Here is a 24,785-nt window from a genome sequence, read left to right as displayed (position 1 = left end):
ACGGTGACTATTCCTTGGTTCGACTCCAGTAATTCAGAGAGTCACGTGCAGTGAGCACTAAACAGCAACAGCTCAAGAGCAGGACGATACTCACAACAGCGAATATTAACACAAGGAGGGCATGACTGGCATATCTGCGAGTTCCTTCGAGATTCAACGGGAATGTTCCGCCTCTAACCACATCGCGAGTATTCTGCTTCACATCACCCGAGCTATAAGAATGGAGGCTAGCCACGGGCAGTCAGTCAGTGCTGGTGCTGGACTCCGTGAGACTCAGTGTGTTGGGATCCGGCGGCTGGGTTGGCTGTCGCTATAATAATGTCCTACCAAGGTCTGAACGAGGAGCTCTTGTTGTTGTTGTTGTTGTGGCGGAGTGTTCAGTGAGTAGCTGGACGGAAGAGTGTACTACCTGAGAGTACTCTGTGTGTGTGTGTGTGTGTGTGGACTGAGGACCGCCGTGAGTGAGCGAGGGAAGCCGCTATTGTGAGTGTGAGGGTTATTAGACCTGTGTTAATGTTCGCTGTTGTGAGTATCGTCCTGCTGTTGAGCTGTTGCTGTGTAATGTTCACTGCATGTGACTGTGTGAATTACTGGGCTGTCTCTGGAGTCGAACCAAGGAATAATCATCATGTGTTGTGTAACTCTGTGTCCAAATCCAGCGGTCTACACACAGCTGCTGTATGAGGTGACTGGACTTGGGAAAGTGAAAGTAAGGATTAGCCATCCCCAGATAAAACAACGGGCTGGACCGCCTGCTGTGCCATAAGGAAGAGAGACTTGTAAATAAACTGCAATTAGCAAGTGTGGACATTCATAGCTGGATTGAAATGTGTGTGTGTGCATTTACTGGGTCATGTTTTTATGTATAACAATATTACAATTTTATCAACACATGTACAAGTCAAACCATTCTGGAGAAGATAGGTGTCTAGACAATAACAACATTAAGATAATGGACGAAGTGTTTCCCAGAAAGTAGTAATAAATACGATGTGTGGTTTCAAAAGTGTCGACCACTATGAAAGCTGTCCAAAATATGGACTTGCATGTAAAAGAGTAGCATAAAATATTCATAATTCATTAAGAATCAAATCTGATTGAAACTAAAAATATGGAAATATGGTTTGTATAATATGCCAGCGTATATACATGCAAGATGAAGAGAAACGTTTTTTATTGCGTGGAGACACATTGAAATAGTTAAGAATCTTTGAGGCGACAAGCACTTAGAGTGAAACATTTTAAGTTCAAGGGGAAGAATTCCATACGATACTGTCAGACTATTAACTAAAGTACAGACAACGAAAAAGGTGTGAGTCAAAAAGTAAGTTTCCCTGTTGTACTGTTCAGGTACTCGCTTCCAACTATGTAACTGATAGTTTGTAGTCACATCGATAGTCGGTTAACACTGCAATAGTTACACAATGGCGAAGTTACCGAACGAGTGGTAATGGGAGGAGAGCCATTTCCTATGAACAGAAACACGGAAACTTTTCAGCATCCACAAGAGAATTGCGTCTATATACAGAGAGAAGCAACACATCAGGGAAGCGTACTTACTGACGTACACTCCTGAAATAACAAACACTAATTTAAATAATGAAAGATAGAATGTAATGTATAACACTCTTGAATATTCAGGATCTAAAAAAATAAATTAAGTTGTAAAATAGGAATAAACCATTAACTTAGATTGAGTAGTGTAATAATAGGCACATATTATACCAATAAGGATTATTTAAAATACATATAACAGAACAATAAAATAACAACTAACTTGGCAGTTTCTGGCGATCCGAAACTATGAGAAGGAATTATTCTATTCTATTTTAGTCTATACTATTCTAACCAGCGAGACCTTGTTTATCACTTGGTGACTTACCAGTAGATTCCATCGATTGGCAGTGGCGAAGTCTGAGAATAGACTGGGTAAGCTGAACCTTTCCCGATAAAACGTTTCTGAAGAAATAAGGGCATATTGTACAGGGTGGGTGGGAAGTAACGCCCTATTGAAAGTAGTATATAACTTTTGTATACAACGCGGTGGGAAACAACGTGAAGCGAGTACATGAGCGTTAGAGCGTTGAATGTACTGATAAGTAATTTGAAAAAATACGTGGATATTTCGCGCCGTTGCCATTTTATTAGCTGCTGAAGTCAGCCAATCAGATCGCTTCGCGGGTGAATTCAAACGAGCTTTGCGTGGCGATGTTGCTAAATCAGCACCTGGCTTGGTCGGGCTCGAGGGCACTGCCGACAAATGAGCATCACAAACTAACACACCGCGGGTTCCAGCCAATGGCACCGTAGCGTTCTTGCTGTGGGCCGAGCCTATCAGCAGTGTCTCCCCTGGAGGAGTTTATTTCTTCTAATGGCGTTCTCAAGCCGGTTATAAGCTTTGTGCTGATTTAGCAACACCGCCTCGCAAAGCCCATTTGAAGTCACCTGCAAAGCGATCTGATTGGCTAACTTCAGCAGCTGATAAGATGACAACGGCGCGATATTTTGCAACTATTTATCAGTATGACGAACCCTTTAACGCTCATGTATCCGGTTCACGTCGTTGCCGACCACTCTGTATAAGAGACTTCCTGTACAGTGGTAGACAACTTGATCTGTAACGGCACATGGCATCTCGGAGCTCAGAGGCCGCCTCTACGAAGTCCGGCGTTCCGTAGTGCAGAGGCAGAGATGGCGGCGAACAGTGCACCGGTGGATGCAAAGACCATCAAGAACTGTCGTGATAAACTGATGAACACAGAATCTGAAAAACGGATACTCGTCCCTCGACATCCAAGTTGGAAGAAAACGTGCTAATGGTGCAGGATTTGTTCGTCAGAAGCTCTCACAAATCAACAAGACAAGCCTCTCATGGAAGTGGTCTCTCCCGACATACTATAATAAATGTTGTGAAGAAAAGAATCACATTTCCGTCCACGGAAGCCACATTCCTGTCAATAGCTATCGCCGGAAGATTGTGACCATCGAATGGAATATGGTGAGATCATACTCGGTTGGTATGAAGACTGGGCACAGTTGTTCGAGTACATCATTTGGAACGAAAAAGCTGTTCTTTCAAATTTGAGGGTTTGTAAACAGACAACTGCCACTACTGGGCAGAGAATGATCCAAGGGCCACAACTGAAAAGTCTCAAAGCTGCCCTAAGGTCACAGTTTGGTGTGGCATGCCGCAGGCAGTATTATTGGACCTTTTTGTTTTTTTATAATCATATATAAATGATATCAGTAAAGATCTGCAATCACAGATAAGGATATTCACGGATGATGTTAGACTGTATAGAGTACTAAATGAGTTGTAGGATTGTGCGCGACTGCAGGGGAACTTGACAATGTAGTGAGATGAACAGCAGACAGTGGTAAGAATGTAAATGGGATGAAAAGTCAAGTTGTAACTTTCACCAAGAAGAAAAGTCCTCTCAGTTTTAAGTATTGTGTTGAAGGTATGATAGTACCTGGCGGGGAACAATGTAAGTACCTGTTCATTGGGGTAATCATATTAACGAAGTAGTTAAGAATGGTTACATATCTCTTCACATGGTTTAGGGTTTGTAGTAAGGATGTAAAAGAGAGGCCGTATACGTCTCTGGTGAGACCGCAGTTAGAGTATGGCTCCAATGTATGCGACTACTTGATACCAGAACTGGAAAAAAATCAAAGGAAAGCAGCGCGATTTGTTCTGGATGATTTCCGACAAAAGAGTAACGTTACGAAAATGTTGCAAACTTTCAACTGGGAAGACTTGGGAGAAAGGAGACGAGCTGCTCGACTAAGTGGTATGTTCCGAGCTGTCACTGGAGAGATGGCGTGGAATGACAATAGTAGACGAATAAGTTTGAGTGGTGTCTTTAAAAGTAGGAAAGATCACAATATGAAGATAAAGTTGGAATTCAAGAGGAAAAATTGGGGCAAATATTCATTTACAGGACGGGGAATAAGGGATTGGAGTAATTTACCAAGGGAGATGTTCAGTAAATTGCCAAGTTCTTTACAATTGTTTAAGAAAAGGCTGGGAAAACAACAGATAGGGAATGTGCCACGTGGGCGACTGCCCTAAATGCAGATCAGTGGTGACTGATTGATGGTATCTTCTTCTTCTTCTTCTTCTTATTATTATTATTACACGAGCGGTTGTTTTCGGTTCAGTTTCCCCGAAGAAAATTCCCACACTTCGCCACTGACAGTTGGTAACACTTAACAAAGGGTTGTGATCACATGCTACGGATACATGGCAGAGCTGAAATAGGCTAAACAAAATTATAAATAAAATAAACTGTTGAATTGAGAGCACAAAGCGAAAAGGTGGACTGGTGTCGGTGATAGGCTCATGCGCTGGAACTCGTGCAGGGTGACATCTAGCTGTGGCGGCTGACATTCACAAGTTGGCTCAAGGTGTTCCAGATGGCTCTCTGAACACCGGTGATTCCCAGGCAGACATTGAACGCACTAAAATATCCAAGCCCATGAAATGAATAACACAGAGAATTTCAACTCTGCATTTGGGAGATAGAGAGCTCTAATCCCAATGTCGGGAGTCCTGAAGATGCATTTCTGTGGGTTCCCATTTTCACACCAGGCAAATACTGGTGCTATAAGTTAACTTAAATAAGGTCACCGTCGCTTCCTTCCTATGCTTTCCTATCTCACCGTCGCCAAAAGACCTATCTGTGTCGGTGCGATGTAAAAACTCACAGTCCAAAAAAGGGAGGGGGGGGGGGGGCGGAAAAATATCGAAATTTAATCCTCGTGAAAATGCACTTTTAATGTGAAAACATTTCTTAGCAAAGTAGAGGTCCTCACACTAGGAAAAACGTAAAATCAAGCAATTTCCTCAATTGTACTGAAAGTTGAAGGGCTAAAGGGCTCAGAGAGTTTTTAAATTGTGAGTGTTGGACAGCTCTATCAAACTAAAAAACAAATTTCGAAAATCACTTCCGGCCTAAATGCAGTCTAGCAAAAACAGCCTAAAATCGCTTGTTTCTTTACTCCTTTCCCTTTTGATTCAAATCCTAGCCAAATTAAATCATTTACATAATTCTTTCTGTAACGTGCTCCTTCGTTCAATACCCTCAGGACTTTATGATGTTTTGAAAAATGTCCACACCGAGTGTAGTTAAGTGAAGCTCTGCATTGACTCGCATTAGCGCTCGAGTGGGAGAAAAAGGCAAAGTGCTAATCTAATGGGCATGATTAAGAAAATGATCGTAATTTTTAGGAGTAAATAAAGAATATATTCTCATATTGATTATACTTTTTAATTTGCTTAAAATTTGTAGCTCATAGCACTAGGATGTTTTCAACATTCATTTGCTGTGGGTTTTTGGCGTTTGTGAATGGAAAATACTTGACGGAAAACGAACTATTGTTTTATTAGGCGCTTTTTTCAACAAGGATGAATGATTACAAAACAAGTTCGCATACAATCGACGTAAAAATCCACTTAAAAGGTAAACGTGTGTTCTAATCACGAAAAGGTAAGAGATTTTACATTTTAAATATATACGAATTTAAAGCATGGAAGTTAAAGAAATATAAATTGTGCTCTAAAATCTGAAGGTACAAAAAAAAAAAAAAAAAAAAAAAAGCATAAGCCTAGTTTTCTCGTAGAATGATACAAAATTGAGTTTGACAAGAAAAGCCTCAAATTTGTTAACATATTTATAATTAGTATAATAATAAAAAAGAAACTCTTTAGTACAAAATTGAAAATCTGTGTGCAATTTCTAATTCGCACTCACAAAGGGAATGTCCCTACGAACAGTCGATCGTTTGATGAAAATAATGACCACAGTTTCGACGTTCAATGTACTTTTTGTTTCTTGATTATGGACATGCATGATGGCAGTGTCGTTCGATTTTCCTCACGTCATGGTACTGCGCAGGTAAGTTTTAAATCGTGGCAAGGCAGACAAACAACATCCTGATGAACAGGATGACCCAAAAGTCCGTTAACAATTGACGAGGCAATACTTACGGAATATTGGAGGTAATAATTGACACACATGATAGGCATGGTATGGGGTTTATTGACACCAACAACGAGTGTACAAACAGGCTAACAGATGGCGCTGCACAGCAACACGTTGTACGGTATACAAGGAGCTGTCGTGAGAGAGGGCGTCAGATGCGCCTGCAATCGCCGCATGTCGTGCTTGGCCTCCTTGGTCCCCAGACCTCAATCTGTGTGATTACTGGTTGTGAGGTTACCTGAAGCCGCAAGTCTACTACGATTGTCTGACCTCATTAGCGATGTTAAAAGACAACATGCGACGGTAATTTCTCACCATGCCTACGGATATGCTGTACAGTATTGCTCACAACATTGTCCCTAGACTACAGGTATTGTTGATAAGTGACGGCCGACATGTTGAACATGTTCTAAACCTCGATTTAATGCTAATTATTGCTTGTGCATCGTATGAAGCGCCATCTGTTGGTCATTGTGTGTACTTTATTTTGGTGTCAATGCCAATCGTGTGTGCCAATTATTACCTCTCTACCTCCAATATTCCGTGAGTATTGCCTCGTTAAATGTCAACAGATTTTTGGGTCACGCTGTACATGTAAAAATAAGTATAGTTAAAGCGAACGTTAGCAAACATAACTACCTCTGGAATCAATGACCCTTTCTGAAGCTTTGGACGAATCAAGGGCTAAAGGGCCATGAAATATTTCAAATTCTGAGTCTTGGATAATTCTATCAAACAAAGAAACAACAACAAAATAACAAAAAACACGCAAATTTCGAAAATCACTTCCGGCTTAAAAGCTGTTCCGAAAAACAGCCTCGTTTCCTAGCCAAATTAACTTCTTTACGTAATTATTTATGCAATGTGTTCCTTGGTTCAATACCCTCAGGCGTTTTTTGACGTTTTGAAAACTGTCCACACCGAATATAGTTATAAGAACTTCAGTGAAACTCAGCATTGACTCATATTAGCGCTCGTGGTGGTAAAAAAAGGCAAACTGCTAATTTAATTGACCGGATAACGATGATTAAGAAATGGATCGTAATTTTCAGTAATTATTGAAGAATACAATCTTATACTTTATTATATTTTATTTACCTCAAATTCATAGCTCATATCCCTATAGTAAGGCCCACGAGAGTTGGAGTCTGACGTTTAGCGCCACCGGCGAGAAGAAGTTGAGTAACGCTGCTCGAAAATGGTCTGTTGCTATGGCAACGATAACAGCGATGCCACATTTAAGGATGCTATCACTACGTGGATTGCCTTGCTCGCAGTCGCTTTTGTGATATTATTCGGAGTGTGTTAGTTATTGCTGGTTTATGTAATTATTTACGTGTTTGTTTCCGGAATACTATTTTCGTCGTCAGTTTATTTTTGTAAGTTAATCAGTGGCTAGCTGTACAGCTCGATTCTCCATTTAACATGTGGATTTGTTGAGGTTATTGTCAGTTTAGTGGTTATGAACTCTCATATTTACCGGCAATGACATGTTCTGCCTTAAATGCTGGAATTATTAGCACGAGCTTAGGAACGGGTCAAAGTTTAATGAATTTCATTAGCTCTACATCTATTATTAAATGTTTAGCCTGTATGAAAGGGTGATATGTCGCAGATGGAGGCAACTAAGACAACGCAGCATAATTCGTAGTTACTGCTCTCGCCGCTCAAATGTCAGACCTCAACTCTCGTGGGCCCAACTATAGGATGTTTTCAACAAGTGGAATTTTTTGCTGTAAAATGTACCCCAAACGCCATTCAAATGTCAAGTGACATAAGAGACGCACGCCTCCTTTCTAGATCTGTTCCCTCAAGGCTGAGAACTGCATTATTTTCTATTTTATGGAATATATCCTTGCATGTTCTAGGATAATTTTATGTGTTAGCCTGATAAACAGATGCTGTGGTGCCTTCTGTTCTTTTTTTTTTGTCGGTTACATGGGCTGGTCGAAGTTTGTTTTTATTCCATGGTTGTGTGAATTGTATGTAATGCATTATCACGTCCAGACAAATAAAGTTCCAAAAAGGGTATCAGATACTCATTCTAGGAGTTAATGATTTAGCATTAGCATTCATTGAGGGAAATGTCGGGGCGTGTTAAAGTGCTGCTAGGTACTGAACCTAGAAGGAGTGCACTGAAGAGTTAAAATCTCGAGGGGATAAAGCTGATTTAGATGCAGGAAAGCTGGCAAAGACCATCGCATTGTGGGAGACTACGCAAAAATGAGTGCTACTCGACAAAACAAGAGAGTGACTAATTAGGTGACTATATTTCTAGAAAACAGAACTCAGAGAATTAGAGTAGGCGAAGCTTTATCTGACCCTGCAGTAATTAACAGGGGAATTCCTCAAGGCAGTATTATTGGACCTTTATGTTTTCTCATATATATCAATGCTATGTGTAAAGAATTGGAATCAGAGGTAAGGCTTTTTGCAGATGATGTTATTCTGTACAGAGTAATAAGTAAGTTACAAGATTGTGAGCAACTACAAAATGACCTCGATAATGTTGTGAGATGGACAGCAAGCAATTGTATGATAATAAATGGGGTTAAAAGTCAGGTTGTGAGTTTCAAAAATAGGAAAAGTCCTCTCAGTTTTAATTACTGCTTTGATGGGATGAAAGTTTCTTTTGGGGATCACTGTAAGTACCTAGGTGTTGATATAAGGAAAGATCTTCATTGGTGCTATCACATAAATGGGATTCCAAATAAAGGGTATAGAACTCTGCACACGATTATGAAGGTATTAAGGGGTTGTAGTAAGGACGTAAAGGAGAGGGCATATAAGTCTCTGGTAAGACCCCAACAAGAGTATGGTTCCAGTGTATGGGACACTCACCAGGATTACTTGATTCTAGAACTGGAAAAATCCAAAGAAAAGTATCTCGATTTGTTCTGGGTGATTTCCGACAAAAGAGTAGCGTTAGGAAAATGTTCCAAGGTTTGGGCTGGGAAGGCTTGAGAGAAAGGAGACGAGCTGCTAGACTAAGTGGTATGTTCCGAGCTGTCAGTGGAGAGATATCGTGGAATGACATTAGTAGACGAATAAGTCTGAGTGGTGTCTTTAAAACTAGGAAAGATCACAATATGAAGATAAAGCTGGAATTCAAGAGGACAAGTTGGGGAAAATATTAGTTTATAGGAAGGGGAGTTAGGGATTGGAATAACTTATCAAGGGGGATGTTTAGTAAATTTCTAACTTCTTTGCAATCGTTTTAGAAAAGGCTAGAAAAACAACAGATAGGGAATCTGCCCCCTGGGCGACTGCCCTACATGTAGATCAGTAGTGATTTTGATTTGATTTTGACTGTCTTGTCCCGCATTCCTTCCTTCAACAGTTGGTCACCATAGTTGCCAGTGTACGAGGACTCACAACCTCCCCCTAACCGCAGCATCCTCGGTCCTATCAAAGTCGGTTAAGCGGGACTCTAATGCAGTGGACGGGTGGAGTCTTCACAGGAAGAAAATTGGCAAATTTAAAGTCTGAGCTTCTTTGTCGTCTGGGAATCACCGGCCACTAGAGCAAATAGCGCGCACCTGGTTCGCGCACATGACCACGATGTGCTCGTCTTGATGCTGGCGCTGTTCTCTCACGATGAGTTGGTCGTTCGACCGACCAGGTTGTCGATGGGCAGACAACAATCGGTAGTACTGAGCCATGCACAGAGGTTGGCCTTTCTCCCGCGAGGTGGCGCGCTCAACAGGCAGCGCCATCCTGTCGCAACCAAACAACAAACACACATAACACCTTCCCTAGGACTCTGTCCTAGGAACACAACAAAACATGAGAGAGTCAATATTATTGCATCAATATCAAATTTTAGGTTCAAATAAATTGTGAAACACTCTGCAAAGACAATAACATACACAGCCTAGATTTCAGCGTTAACTATTACAGAATACGCGAATAATTATTGATCACAAAATATTCTGGATACATTTCTGTTCGTATTTTGGCGAGTCCACATTTAGCACAAAATGGAATAAATGAACACGTAGTAGACACTTTCTACACACAATTTATCTTTCTGCACAGTATCTGTTCTTAATTTTCTACGTCTAATCGTAATATAAACTTAATTCACTTTTGAGTTCTTCAAATTTTAAACTTAAAAGGGAAGGGCGTGTACCGGGGATTCACCGAAATTATGTAAAATTTTCACAGCTTTAAATGAGCCAAAAATAACATAATAGCCAAGACATTTCTTTCGGAAATCAACTCGTGTGACCTACAGAAAGCGTTAAGTTCGTATGTTTGAATTAGCACGCTCGACAACGCAGGCCGGTACTCCAACTCAGCACTGTCCAACAGCTGACATGCGCTTGTAGTCGTTGTATGGGAAAAGTGGTTGCTTGTATGATGTAATCCACTTAAGCGAAGTTTTTTAAAATACTGAAAAACTTTCTTAGATCACACAGCATAGGGCCCCACTTTAGCAAAAACGTAAAGTTAAGCTATTTCACTCAACTCTGACTAAAATATTGAAGGTAGAGGAATTGTCAAGGTGTCAAAACGCGTGTTTTGGAGAGCTATATCAAATGGAAAAAGAAAGTTTTGGAAATCGTATCCGGTCCAAATGTTTTCACGAAAATACGTAAAAAAGGAGCAATTTTTTAAAATTAACTTGTTCCACAATTATTATCCGATGTTCATTTTAAATATTCGCCAGTTGGTTGGAGAGGCACATAAATTCAACATTCCTTTGTTTCTGTGCTTCACTGACTACCAAAAGGCCTTTGATTGTGTTTTGTGGCGTGTTCTAGAGGAAATGGGAATTCCATCTCATCTCATCTCATTTCACACATAAAAGGCTTATGATGACAACTTGGCCAAAGTCAGAGTTGGTGATCTATCATCAAGTTCCAAAGTCTCTAAAGGTGTGAGACAACGATGCATCTTATCACCTCAATTGTTAGACATCTTTGGGGAATATATCATGAGGCATGCCCTCGACAGTTGGGAAGAAGGATTTTCGATTGGTGGGAAGAGAATTAATAACCACCGTTTCGCGGACGACGCCACACTTGTAGCCAGCAGTGTACAGGTGCTTGTCGAGATAATGGATCGTGTACAACAGGAAAGTCACAATCTTGGCACAACAATTAACTGGAGCAAGACAAAACTAATGATTGTTAACAAAGGTGAAGAGTTTCAGCTGTCACAGCACCTGAACAATCTCCAAAGAGTCTGTCTGTTTCCATTATCTTGGTTCAATAATCCAGGATACAAGTAGCTGCGAAAAAGAAATCAAACGTCGCATCATTCTAGATAGAATATGAATACGAAGAAAAGATTAGTCCATTCGCTTGTGTTCTCGATCTGCCTGTATGGATGCGAAACTTGGACCATAAAAACTAAAGACAGGAACCGAATCAACGCCTTTGAAATTATGATGATGATGATGATGATGATGATGTTTGCTGTTTAAAGGGGATTAACATCTAAATCATCGGACCCTAATGGTACGAAATGAGACGAAATGTAATGACAAATTAAACGTCCAAAATCCACCGTTGACCAGAATTCTAAACATCAGTTCGAAGAAAGAATGGATGATCTGAATTTAAAACAATCTGTGTATCCGACCCGCAGTGCCTCACATTCACAGAAACGGATGCAAAACAATAGTATTACTGACCAAGGGACTACTTTTAAAGCACAATACTGAATCGATGATGCTCGCAGTCTAAAGGGGTCCAAAATCCAAGTCATCCGCCCCTCATAATGGTACTTATCGCTAGGAAAGTAGAACCATGGTATTTGTCATGGTGGGATACTAATCAAAAGTAGCGTCGACTCGCGGTATTCCATACATTATGGTACTACTCACAGGTAACGAAATTCGCACATATAATACAGACCTATCCTGTTTCGCATATTGCGGCGCCATTTACAGGCAACGCAACCCTATGGTGTTCATCAGCTACTCTAAGTGGGGGGGGGGGGGCTGACCACACGGTGCTCCTGCGTGCTACGAATAACAAACCTATTTGGTACGAAACATAGTGGTACTACGCGCAAGTAAAAGCGACCCATGGTGTTCCCCGCGTGGTGGTACTAATCACAGGTAATTTCATGGTTCTAATACAATCATCACTTGGTCACCCCTTTTAGTCGCCTCTTACGACAGGCAGGGGATCCCGTGGGTGTATTCTTCGTCTGCGTCCCCCACAGGGGGTTGTGTGTTTGGTCCGCGAGAGGTATGTTATTTCCCTCAAGTCCGCCAGCAAGCCGATTAAGACCCCTCTATCCGCGAGTTGGGACGCGCCATGTGGGAGTATTACTTCCCCTCCTACTACGGCAGCGTAGTAGGTTCGTGGCCTTTGAAATGTGGTGTTGGAGAAGGATTCGGCGAATACCGTTGACAGCCAGGCGAACAAATGACACTGCCATCCGGGAAATTGGAATACAAGAAAGTCTATGCCAAGCTGTGTACCAGAGAATCCTGCAATTCTTTGCTCACATTATGAGAAGAGAGGATGACAACCTGGAAAAGTTTCTGGCACAAGGTCACGAGGACGGGTCCATAAAGATGGGTTGATCAAGTAAGAGAGATCATGGACTCACCATGGAGAATTACCGTCCGGAAAACGCAAGTACGTACAGAATGACATCAGGTTATAAAAGAAACAACAACGTCCTTGGATCACGATATTCAGTCATGAGTGGAACGACTGGAGAGAGAAAGAGAGAAACATATCGATCCTTTGTTAAAAATGTATATGCCAGATTTTTGAATTTCATAAAACTAAGGTCTCCAGTTCGATTTGAAGGGGGTCATGCATGATGTGACAATAGCGTTACTAGTGGTAGACTTAGACAACCAATGAGTTTCTGGTTTGAGTTTATGTTATCTAACAATGAATCACGTGCGCGATTATGTCGTCAACACGTAAACGTCGTTTGGTTGCAAATAATTAGAAAAGTAGAAAAAAATCTTTAAGCGGTGAAATATAGTGATGAACCAGGACCGATTGGTCCTTCGGATGAAGAAGTCGTGATAGTAGAGCGATTAACAAAGACAATTGAAGAAGAAAATCGTCCTTCAAATACTTCAAACGATATCAAAGTGCACTCACCAACAAAAACAACCATAACGACGGGATTACCAAACGAGACTTACATCGTATGAAGAGTATGAAGTATCGTTTAATGTATAGTAAACACTCGCAAGGGAACGACTCTCGACGTAGTTTTCAGCAAGATGACACCGCCCACAGAGCGATACTTGTATCGCATGTTGAGGATGTGTCGGGCAGCTGATGAGACCATCGACGTTTGTAGACATCATTGTTTATACGTCTCGCGTCACTACTTGGAGATATAGACATCACTAGTGAGGAGTTCGAGAAACACGCTAAATCGTTTCAAAAGAAAGAAACTCAAATACATCTGACAACAGATATATTAATTTGTATGCAGAGTGTAACTAAATATGTGTGAAAGATCCGGGGATTCGATAGAGAACCTGGCAACAAGCAGAACATGTCCTGTCAACATGTAGTTTATTTGTTTTCGTTTCCGTGTTACAGGCATTGTTTGTGTTGTACATGCAGGCACACAGGCCACTTGCATGTTTCGTCCCTATTCAAGTCTGTGTGCATTCGTTTTGCATTCAAAGCCACGTATTGTCAGTTGCTTAGCAAAGTAAACACTTCAACACAGGTCATAAGCTAGAGTGAGTGATACGTGTTGTCAGTTGTTAGTAAGTGCACGTACAGTACAAGTGGAGTGATACGTGTTGTCAGTTGTTACTGAGTGCACGTACAATACAAGTGGAGTGATACGTGTTGTCAGTTGTTACTGAGTGCATGTACAGTACAAGTGGAGTGATACGTGTTGTCAGTTGTTACTGAGTGCACGCACAGTACAAGTGGAGTGATACGTGTTGTCAGTTGTTATTGAGTGCACGTACAGTACAAGTGGAGTGATACGTGTTGTCAGTTGTTAGTGAGTGCACGTACAGTACAAGTGGATGATACGTGTTGTCAGTTGTTAGTGAGTGCACGTACAGTACAAGTGGAGTGATACGTGTTGTCAGTTGTTATTGAGTGCACGTACAGTACAAGTGGAGTGATACGTGTTGTCAGTTGTTACTGAGTGCACGCACAGTACAAGTGGAGTGATACGTGTTGTCAGTTGTTATTGAGTGCACATACAGTACAAGTGGAGTGATACGTGTTGTCAGTTGTTACTGAGTGCATGCACAGTACAAGTGGAGTGATACGTGTTGTTAGTGAGAGCACGTACAATACAAGTGGAGTGATACGTGTTGTCAGTTGTTAGTGAGTGCACGTACAATACAAGTGGAGTGATACGTGTTGTCAGTGAGTGCACGCACAGTACAAGTGGAGTGATACGTGTTGTCAGTTGTTAGTGAGTGCATGTACAGTACAAGTGGAGTGATACGTGTTGTCAGTTGTTAGTGAGTGCACGTACAGTACAAGTGGAGTGATACGTGTTGTCAGTTGTTAGTGAGTGCACGTACAGTACAAGTGGAGTGATACGTGTTGCCAGTTGTTACTGAGTACACGTACAGTACAAGTGGAGTGATACGTGTTGTTAGTGAGAGCACGTACAATACAAGTGGAGTGATACGTGTTGTCAGTTGTTACTGAGTGCACGTACAGTACAAGTGGAGTGATACGTGTTGTCAGTTGTTAGTGAGTGCACGTACAATACAAGTGGAGTGATACGTGTTGTCAGTGAGTGCACGCACAGTACAAGTGGAGTGATACGTGTTGTCAGTTGTTAGTGAGTGCACGTACAGTACAAGTGGAGTGATACGTGTTGTTACTGAGTGCACGCACAGTACAAGTGGAGTGATACGTGTTGTCAGTTGTTATTGAGTGCACGTACAGTACAAGTGGAGTGATACGTGTTGTCAGTTGTTAGTGAGTGCACGTACAGTACAAGTGGAGTGATACGTGTTGTCAGTTGTTATTGAGTGCACGTACAGTACAAGTGGAGTGATACGTGTTGTTAGTGAGTGCACGTACAGTACAGGTGGAGTGATACGTGTTGTTAGTGAGTGCACGTACAGTACAAGTGGAGTGATGCGTGTTGTCAGTTGTTAGTGAGTGCACGTACAGTACAAGTGGAGTGATACGTGTTGCCAGTTGTTACTGAGTACACGTACAGTACAAGTGGAGTGATACGTGTTGTTAGTGAGAGCACGTACAATACAAGTGGAGTGATACGTGTTGTCAGTTGTTACTGAGTGCACGTACAGTACAAGTGGAGTGATACGTGTTGTCAGTTGTTAGTGAGTGCACGTACAATACAAGTGGAGTGATACGTGTTGTCAGTGAGTGCACGCACAGTACAAGTGGAGTGATACGTGTTGTCAGTTGTTAGTGAGTGCACGTACAGTACAAGTGGAGTGATACGTGTTGTTACTGAGTGCACGCACAGTACAAGTGGAGTGATACGTGTTGTCAGTTGTTATTGAGTGCACGTACAGTACAAGTGGAGTGATACGTGTTGTCAGTTGTTAGTGAGTGCATGTACAGTACAAGTGGAGTGATACGTGTTGTCAGTTGTTAGTGACTGCACGTACAGTACAAGTGGAGTGATACGTGTTGTCAGTTGTTAGTGAGTGCACGTACAGTACAAGTGGAGTGATACGTGTTGTTAGTGAGTGCACGTACAGTACAGGTGGAGTGATACGTGTTGTTAGTGAGTGCACGTACAGTACAGGTGGAGTGATACGTGTTGTTAGTGAGTGCACGTACAGTACAAGTGGAGTGATGCGTGTTGTCAGTTGTTAGTGAGTGCACGTACAGTACAAGTGGAGTGATACGTGTCGCCAGTTGTTACTGAGTACACGTACAGTACAAGTGGAGTGATACGTGTTGTTAGTGAGAGCACGTACAATACAAGTGGAGTGATACGTGTTGTCAGTTGTTACTGAGTGCACGTACAGTACAAGTGGAGTGATACGTGTTGTCAGTTGTTAGTGAGTGCACGTACAATACAAGTGGAGTGATACGTGTTGTCAGTGAGTGCACGCACAGTACAAGTGGAGTGATACGTGTTGTCAGTTGTTAGTGAGTGCACGTACAGTACAAGTGGAGTGATACGTGTTGTCAGTTGTTAGTGAGTGCATGTACAGTACAAGTGGAGTGATACGTGTTGTCAGTTGTTAGTGAGTGCACGTACAGTACAAGTGGAGTGATACGTGTTGTCAGTTGTTAGTGAGTGCACGCTTAGTACAAGTGGAGTGATACGTGTTGTCAGTTGTTAGTGAGTGCATGTACAGTACAAGTGGAGTGATACGTGTTGTCAGTTGTTAGTGAGTGCACGTACAGTACAAGTGGAGTGATACGTGTTGTTAGTGAGTGCACGTACAGTACAAGTGGAGTGATACGTGTTGTCAGTTGTTACTGAGTGCACGTACAGTACAAGTGGAGTGATACGTGTTGTCAGTTGTTAGTGAGTGCACGCTTAGTACAAGTGGAGTGATACGTGTTGTCAGTGAGTGCACGCACAGTACAAGTGGAGTGATACGTGTTGTTAGTGAGTGCACGTACAGTACAAGTGGAGTGATACGTGTTGTCAGTTGTTAGTGAGTGCACGTACAGTACAAGTGGAGTGATACGTGTTGTCAGTTGTTAGTGAGTGCATGTACAATACAAGTGGAGTGATACGTGTTGTCAGTGAGTGCACGCACAGTACAAGTGGAGTGATACGTGTTGTCAGTTGTTAGTGAGTGCACGTACAGTACAAGTGGAGTGATACGTGCTGTCAGTTGTTAGTGAGTGCACGTACAGTACAAGTGGAGTGATACGTGTTGTCAGTTGTTAGTGAGTGCACGTACAGTATAAGTGGAGTGATACGTGTAGTCAGTGAGTGCACGTACAGTACAAGTGGAGTGATACGTGTTGTCAGTTGTTAGTGAGTGCACGCACAGTATAAGTGGAGTGATACGTGTAGTCAGTGAGTGCACGTACAGTACAAGTGGAGTGATACGTGCTGTCAGTTGTTAGTGAGTACACGTACAGTACAAGTGGAGTGATACGTGTTGTCAGTGAGTGCACGTGCAGTACAAGTGGAGTGATACGTGTTGTCAGTTGTTAGTGAGTGCACGCACAGTACAAGTGGAGTGATACGTGTTGTTAGTGAGTGCACGTACAGTACAAGTGGAGTGATACGTGTTGTTAGTGAGTGCACGTACAGTACAAGTGGAGTGATACGTGCTGTCGTTTGTTACTGAGTGCACGTACAGTACAAGTGGTGATACAATGGGGTACTCGAATCAGGAAATGGCAGACATGCACCTTCTGTATGGACGGGCTCAGTGTAATGCAAATGAACCACAGCGTTTGTACGCGGAACACTTTCCTACTAGACGTTCACCGAACAACACGAAGTTTCAAGGAATGATGAGCGTCTTTGCGAAACAGGCTCGTTTACTGGGCGTGTTGCTGATAATGGACGACCTAGGAGCACAAGAACATCTGACACAGAGGAACGAGTTATCAACCATATTGAGAAAAATAGCAGGAGCAGCACCAGGGAGTTAGCGGCAAGGGCGGATGTGAGTCATATGACAGTGTGGAGTATTCTACGAGAACAGCTCCTTTATCCATATCACCTTCAAAGAGTCCAAGGTGACTTTCCACCTAGAGCAGCATTTTGTAGCTAGTTACGACAGTGTGGGTTCAGGAGCAACATTTCCTCTCTGCTATTCTGTTTACTGATGAAGCGAAGTTTGCCAGAAATTGAGTGCAGAACTTTCACAATACGCATGTCTGGGCGTATGTAAATCCCAGAGAAGTTGTGCAAACCAGACATCAACAATAGTTCAGTATTAATGTTTGACACATTAATTGATCCTTTCATTTTACCGGGAACATTGATACGAGCGTCATACTGAGCCTTTTATCAAATGATTTACATGGTTTCTTGGAAGACGTTCTCCTGGATTTAATTCAGCGCATGTGTTCCATGCACGATGGAGCACCGCCTCATTTTTCTCTTTCTGCTAGAGCGATTGTCCATCAGCGATTCCCAAACCAATGGATAGGTGTCAGGGACCGACACCGTGGCCTCCTCACTCTACCGATCTCAATCCATTAGACTTCTACTTCTGGGGTCATTTGAACGCCATTGTGTGTGCCACACCTGTTCATAACGTGGAAATGCTGCGTCAGTGAATAGAGCAAGGGTGTCAGCAGATACGACAGAGGCCGGGAACGAGGGAGACAGTCAATGATTACAGCTCGTGGTAGCCATTTTGAGCACTTTCTGTAGAGAACTGTACGTAGTAAATTACACTTTATCAACACAAATGACCAACCTGCGTAGTGAAGAGGTCTGTTTTATGTACAACACAAACAATGCTTGTAACACGGAAACGAAAGTAAATAAACCGTATGTTTACAGGACATGTTCTGCTTGTAGGCGGGTCCTCTATCTCATCCCAGGAGCTTTTACACGTATTTAGTTACACTCTGTATAATTATAGTAATAAATATTTTAAGCAATCTTATGATTTACTTCTCCTTCATGTCCTAAATGTTCTTTTTTCCACATTTCGTGAAGGAACAGTTTCAATGTTCAGTTGCTTGTCCAAAAGCCAGAACTGTGGATTTTTTTCCGAATTGAGCCTCTATGGACTGCGTGTTAACAACCACTCTCATTTTCAATGTCTGTCTCCTGTTCGTCTGCCGGTTTTGCTCAAGGGATGCTGTCAGGATGTCAGAGTTACTTTTGCGTTGGAAGAAAAATACGGAAAATGTGATATGAAGCCCTCATCCTTGTTCGTGGTTGGTACAGAATCGCTTTGTGCTTTCAATATTTTTACCACGAACATCATTGTTGCAGAATTTTTAAGGAGTAACTTGCATTCGTGTGTAACGTCCCTTCTTATACTGATTAACCTTTATTCTATTGTCTTTATTAACCCACTATTAATGCAGGAATTAAATTATTTATCTTAATACCACCACATAATTTTCGCGACGTGCGGAATAGAAAAGAAGGTCAGTGGCGACAAGTGAACCCAGCACGCGCCACAGTCCTGCGAAGCCAAGCGCGCCAATTCAAACGTGCTTCCTGCAGGTTGTGTACGTTCATTTGCGAACGAAATGTTTTGGCCGTTGTGTTATTCTCGGCTCATTTAACGCGTGTTCAAACTTTACGTAAGATCTGTGATTCCCAGATATGTGCCCTTCCCTTGGTAGTTAACTTTCACAAAGACACTTAGAAGAGCAGCATATCTGTGGAAAGTTACTGTTATTGCACTTCCTGGGTTTAGGAAATATTTAACAAACTTCAAATTGATTAAGAATTACAATTACTAACATCGATACTAATCACACAATTTCATAAATCAATTAACTGACACATACGCAGCCTGAAAGTATCTTACTGGTTGTTGATTTAAATGCGTATGAAAATCCACAGCCTGTTTCCAGTGATTCCACCGGGTCAGGGATGGAATGAATGAAGTCCCAATCTAGCGGCGAGGATAGGAATTGTGCGGACTGCTGAAGCCTGTCGCACTCCTCCGGGGCATTGATTAATGACCGACAGATGAAATCAAATGACATTGGAGAGGGAAAATCGGAGAACCCGGAGAAAAACTAGTCCCGCCTCCGCTTTATCCAGCACAAATCTCACATGGAGTGACCGGGATTTGAACTCACTGAAGCGAGCGGTGAGAGGCTGGCGCGGTGCCGCCTGATCCACGGAGGCTCACTACATAAATAATAAATAGTAAATATTGAAATTGTATGAAGCAATAAACAGAAGAGTGGAAACTACAACTTAAGATGATGTTACATAATTTTAAGTTGGAAAAGCCACGCCCTCTCCAGTAGATAACGTGCCCTAAGGTAGCCTCAACCAAGACTGACTCCAACACCCAGATCGTAACAAGGAAAGAAAAAATGAGGGCCGAAGAAGCCTGACTGCTGCATTGGCTAACAGGAACATATGTCCAGCGTGCTGCCCTTTGGTCGGCAGGGTCGGCAATTTTAACAATCATTGGTTAATTCCGCTGGCAGGGGGCTAGGTGTAAGTGTCGTCATCATCATCATTATTTCATCTTCATCACGACGCGCAGGTCGCCTACGGATGTCAAATCAAAAGAGCTGCACGTGGCGAGTCGAACTTGTCCTTGGACACTCAGGGCACTAAGAGCCATACACCATTTCATTTACAGGAACACATTACGTACATATTATACCAGTGGCTGTAGTTTAACATAATAAATGTAACATGGTAGGGAAAATCACTGTTACAGGTATGGAGAAGCTTCGCCAACAACTATCTACCACACATAATCAACTAAATTCACAATTCTTCTCCTAGAATAAATGGACAGCCCCACAGTAAAAAGTACAGCAATCTGATCATTTAGAAATTTCACTGAGTCAAATAATAACATTTTCTCTTCTATCTCACTTCAAAGGATATATATGATGATGATGATGATGTTGCTTGTTGATTAAAGGGGACTAACATCTAGGTCATAAGCGCACAATGGTGTGAGATGAGACGAAATGTAATGACAATTATAATTCCAAAATTCATCCCCTGAACAGAATTAAAGACATGACGATGAAGAGTGGATGGATGACTATGAATTTAAAATAATCCGTAGATCTGACCCACACTGCTCCAGCTTCCCACGAAATAACTTAAAACAAAGGTATAAACCGAACAAGGGACTGCTTCCAAAGCAAAATCCTAAATTGATGATGCTTGTCGTCTAAAGGAGGCCAAAATCCAGGTCATCGGCCCCTCATCAATCATGATGTTCTTCATGTAGCAGTACTAATCGCAAGTAACGTAGACTCACGGTGTTCCTCACATAGTTATACTCACCACAGGTAATGTAAGCTTACCAGACAAACAAATTAGTCACCCCGGAGAAATCTTTACAAGCATCATTGAACACCGTGTAACTCCGCCTCTGGATTTGATAACAACCTGGATTCGGTTAGAAAGTGAGTCCACAAGATTGTGCAGGTACCTCGCAATTGAACCGAATTGCGGAGAAGCTGATGTCGGTGTTTTCCTCGCTGTTCCAAAATGTCCACAGATTTTCAGTGGGGTTCAATTAAGGCGATTTTCCTGACCAATCGGAATACAGTCGGGTGGGGGAGTGTTCATAAAACCAGTCACATATGCGTCTAGCCCGATGAACTTTGCTGTTGTCATTCTGAAAAATCGGGGTATCAATAACATACTCATACAGATGTTGATTGACTAAAAGGCAACTCCTGAACATCCAGAATGTTTAAATAAACATGCTGGTTTATGTTAGTGGTCACCTCCGTGAGCGGGCCCAGTCCATGATACGAAAAGCATCCCCAAAACATCACAGGCCAACCTCCGGCTTGAACCTGTCCTTGCTCATATCCAGGTTGAAATGCTTCATTTGGCCTCCAGTGCACTCGACGACGTGTGTCATTGGAAAACAGGCGAACACATGATTCGTGAGACCGCATTACATTGCGCCAGTCAGCTACTGCCCATTTCTAGCCCAATGAAGACGTGCAACTTTGTGTGCCTGAGTGAGCGAGGTGACCGACTCCAAATGTTCTCTCGCTAACAGTTTGGGATGGCCCTTCATTCACAGGCTGCAGCAATTCCTGTCGGGTTTGGAAGCGATTTTGTTTCACAAGTCGTGAAACGCGTCAGTCAGGATCTTTTTCCGATCACAATTCTGACGTGGTGTTTCGTGGCCACTTGTAATACACCACTGCTTGTAGACACGTAGAACAGTCCGCTGTGAAACACCAACAAGTCCAGCAACTTCACGCACCGTATGGCCAAACACGATTGCCCCTTTTTGCCAATACGCCACATCCTGACGTACACTGTCCGCTTGTAACATCAATGTCTCACTGATCGCTACTGCCAATAGCTCACGTAGAGGCAGTGCGTGTGCGGTTGAGCACGGGACTCGTTCACTGCATCGTCTGTACAGGCTTAACGATCCATCAGTGCGGTGACTTTAAGTCACGGGTTAAAAGTGTTCGAAACATGTTTCAAAGTGAAGTTATCTAATAGTCCGTGGTCACTGATGTCTTTTTATGGCATTTCGATACGAGGCACAGAGCAGGAAAGAGGAGTAGAAACATACATCTACTATGTTTTCACAGTCCTTACTTGCTGTAATACTTCGTTTCATAGCTTATATGGCGCCATTATTTAAGGGATTGCGGATCAAAACTTGCTTAATATATTGTTGGCCAATATGGGTTATTACTGGTGTATGGAAGTACGGAACATAACCTACTAAAGTACGCAAACATCTGTATCAAATTTATTTATCCATTTCCAAAGGCTGTTGAATATAGAGGCTCCACTGCAAAACCTGCTTAATGCACTAACAGATTAGGAGCCATCTGTCAGGATTTGTTGGAGGTATACAATCAAAAGATTAGCTACATTATTACGGACATTACAGACAGTATTGCTGAGCACATTAGCGCTAGGTTGGTGAATTATGGAGGTAACATCAAGAACACTATCTACAAGTCGCAAGGACTCCAGGAGTGGAGTCCCAACCCAGAACAATGGAAACGAGCCGTAGCCGTCAAACAAAGATTATGGAGAAATTTTTTTATTTTCTTGTCAGGAACCTGATAGTTCATACAGTTTGAAAGATTACTAACGTGCGGAGCTATTATCACGGAGATTTAGCGAGTGCGTTATTAAGGCAATGCAAGGAACTTAAAGAAGGGAGTTAGCTTTTTGTTTACGTTGTTCTGTTGGCTGAAACCTACAGCTACTCAGATTGGAGAGAAGAGAATAGAGTACAACGTAATGCTAAACAATTTGCAATCTATTTACTGTACATAATTATGGTAATATGGAATCGTTTACATGTTTTACTGCTTTAAAATCTGTCAGATTACAAGACAAGATCACTATTACTATCATCTATCTGTGCAGTAGTAAGTTTGAAATAATATACAAACGAAACCGGTATTTAAAGAATATTTTAAAAAGTGATTTGTGTGAACTCCGTAGCGGAATCAGCCTAAAGTAAATTTTTATCGATTCATTACAACTAATGTCATGAAACATGCCGTGAACACAGAACGAAAGTAATGCAAATAATAAAAAAAGAGAAAACAATTCTAATAGTAAGGATTATTCCTCTATGCATTTTTCTCGTTTTTCTCAAAACTACGGTACAAAATATACATTTGGCAGGTTTTGGCCCCTCCACTCACACCGGATTCGATAAAAGCAAATCTGTCTCTTAGAGTCTCGTTCTATTTTTGGCTTTAGTTTTAATAATGTTCTACTCACTAAGAATTCTCTCCAATCACGCATTTGTCCAGGGCATTACTGTACTAGGCGGCAGTGCAAATGTTGCCAGCTCGTGCAATGGACTGGTGTTACTTGCACTGCAGTACTTCACACCAGAAATTAACGGTGTCCGCGTTTTGAGATCATTTTACAAAGGACGGAAGCTTCTAACTGCGCTTACTTCCAAGCTACGTGATTCAAGAAGGAGAATCAATTACTCTGTAATGACCTTTAAGTGCATTTGGCATGGGAAGAAGTGACAATTTGATAAAAAAAAGAAAGAAAGAAAGATAGAAAGAAAGAAAGAAAGAAAGAAGAAAGAAAGAAAGAAAGAAAGAAAGAAAGAAAGAAAGAAAGAAAGAAAGAAAGGCGCACTGACGCGTTCCTTGTTTCCTTATTTAAGGAAATCACCTACATCTCAGCTCCATGTACAGCTCAGTTCTTCCCCCGCCTCGCCGTTTGATTGCATCACGACTGCCAACGCCAAAACTTAAATTTGAACTATATTCTCCACCATATTGCATAAAACCGTACTTGAAAATCCACTAAAATTTCCACGGACATAACCATGAATAAGACTATATTTCCCACCGTGTGTTTAAATGTTTGAATTTTCCCGATGACGAACAAAAATCCACAAGCAACTCATTGTTTAAAACACACCAGGAATATGAGCCACGAATTTTAGGTAAATAAAATATAAAGTATGAGAATATGTTCTTCATTTATTCTGAAATATTACGATTCTTTTCTTAATCATCGTTATTCGGTTCATTAGACTGGCACTTTCCCTTTTTGTACCACTATGAGCGCTAATGTGAGTCAATGTATTGTTTCACTTAAGCAGCACTACGAGCGCTAATGTGAGTCAATGCAGAGTTTCACTTAAGCCCTTGTAACTACACTAGTGTCCAAACGTTAAGCATAATCGCTAAACGAGGTCATACCGCCTGATAAGAATGTGAGGATGGTTGCCTAGTTGTACTTCCTCTTAAAACAATCACCACCACCACCACCTGATAAGAATGTCAGACGGATTGCTGATTAAACAGAAGCAGACTCTCACACATGTCACAGAACTCGTGAAAAAAGAAGAAAAAGTGTCAAAAAGGTTCTGATAGCTAAGGTACACCTTTGACAACAACCAACAAAACTTGGCAATGTCTTGCACAACAAAATATGCCAAATGGCCACACATGTTACGCAACGATGTAGCATGCTCTCTATCAGATGGTCCAAGAGCTCTTGTGGCAGTCGATCCCATTCCTCCGAAAGGGCAATGCGAAGGTCTTGGAGGGTCGTTGGTGGAGGCTAACGGGATGCAATTCGCCTCCCCAATGGATCCCAGGCATGTTATATAGGATTCAGATCCGCAGACCTCGCTGGCCAGTCTATGCGATGAATGTCTTCCCCAGTCAAAAATTCATCCACCGGAACAGCGCGGTGCGGTCGGGCATTATCGTTCATTAAGAAGAAGTCTGGAGTAATCGCACCTCTGAAGAGTCGAACATGTGGTCT

The 24,785-nt window shown here is 41.9% G+C and overlaps 1 protein-coding gene across 1 annotated transcript in view; it reads right to left on the bottom strand.

Annotated features, from left to right (window-relative positions):
• Positions 1–24,785, bottom strand: part of ChAT (Choline acetyltransferase) — a 202,629-nt gene that overhangs the window by 59,075 nt on the left and 118,769 nt on the right. The window contains exon 3 of the mRNA XM_067154273.2: positions 9,527–9,704. Coding sequence (XP_067010374.2) covers positions 9,527–9,704 — 178 coding nt within the window. The remainder of the gene's footprint in view (positions 1–9,526; positions 9,705–24,785) is intronic.

This window comes from Anabrus simplex, chromosome 10, assembly GCF_040414725.1.
Source record: "Anabrus simplex isolate iqAnaSimp1 chromosome 10, ASM4041472v1, whole genome shotgun sequence".
In the NCBI taxonomy this organism is placed as follows: domain Eukaryota; kingdom Metazoa; phylum Arthropoda; class Insecta; order Orthoptera; family Tettigoniidae; genus Anabrus; species Anabrus simplex.
This window is presented reverse-complemented; position numbering and strand designations above follow the sequence as displayed.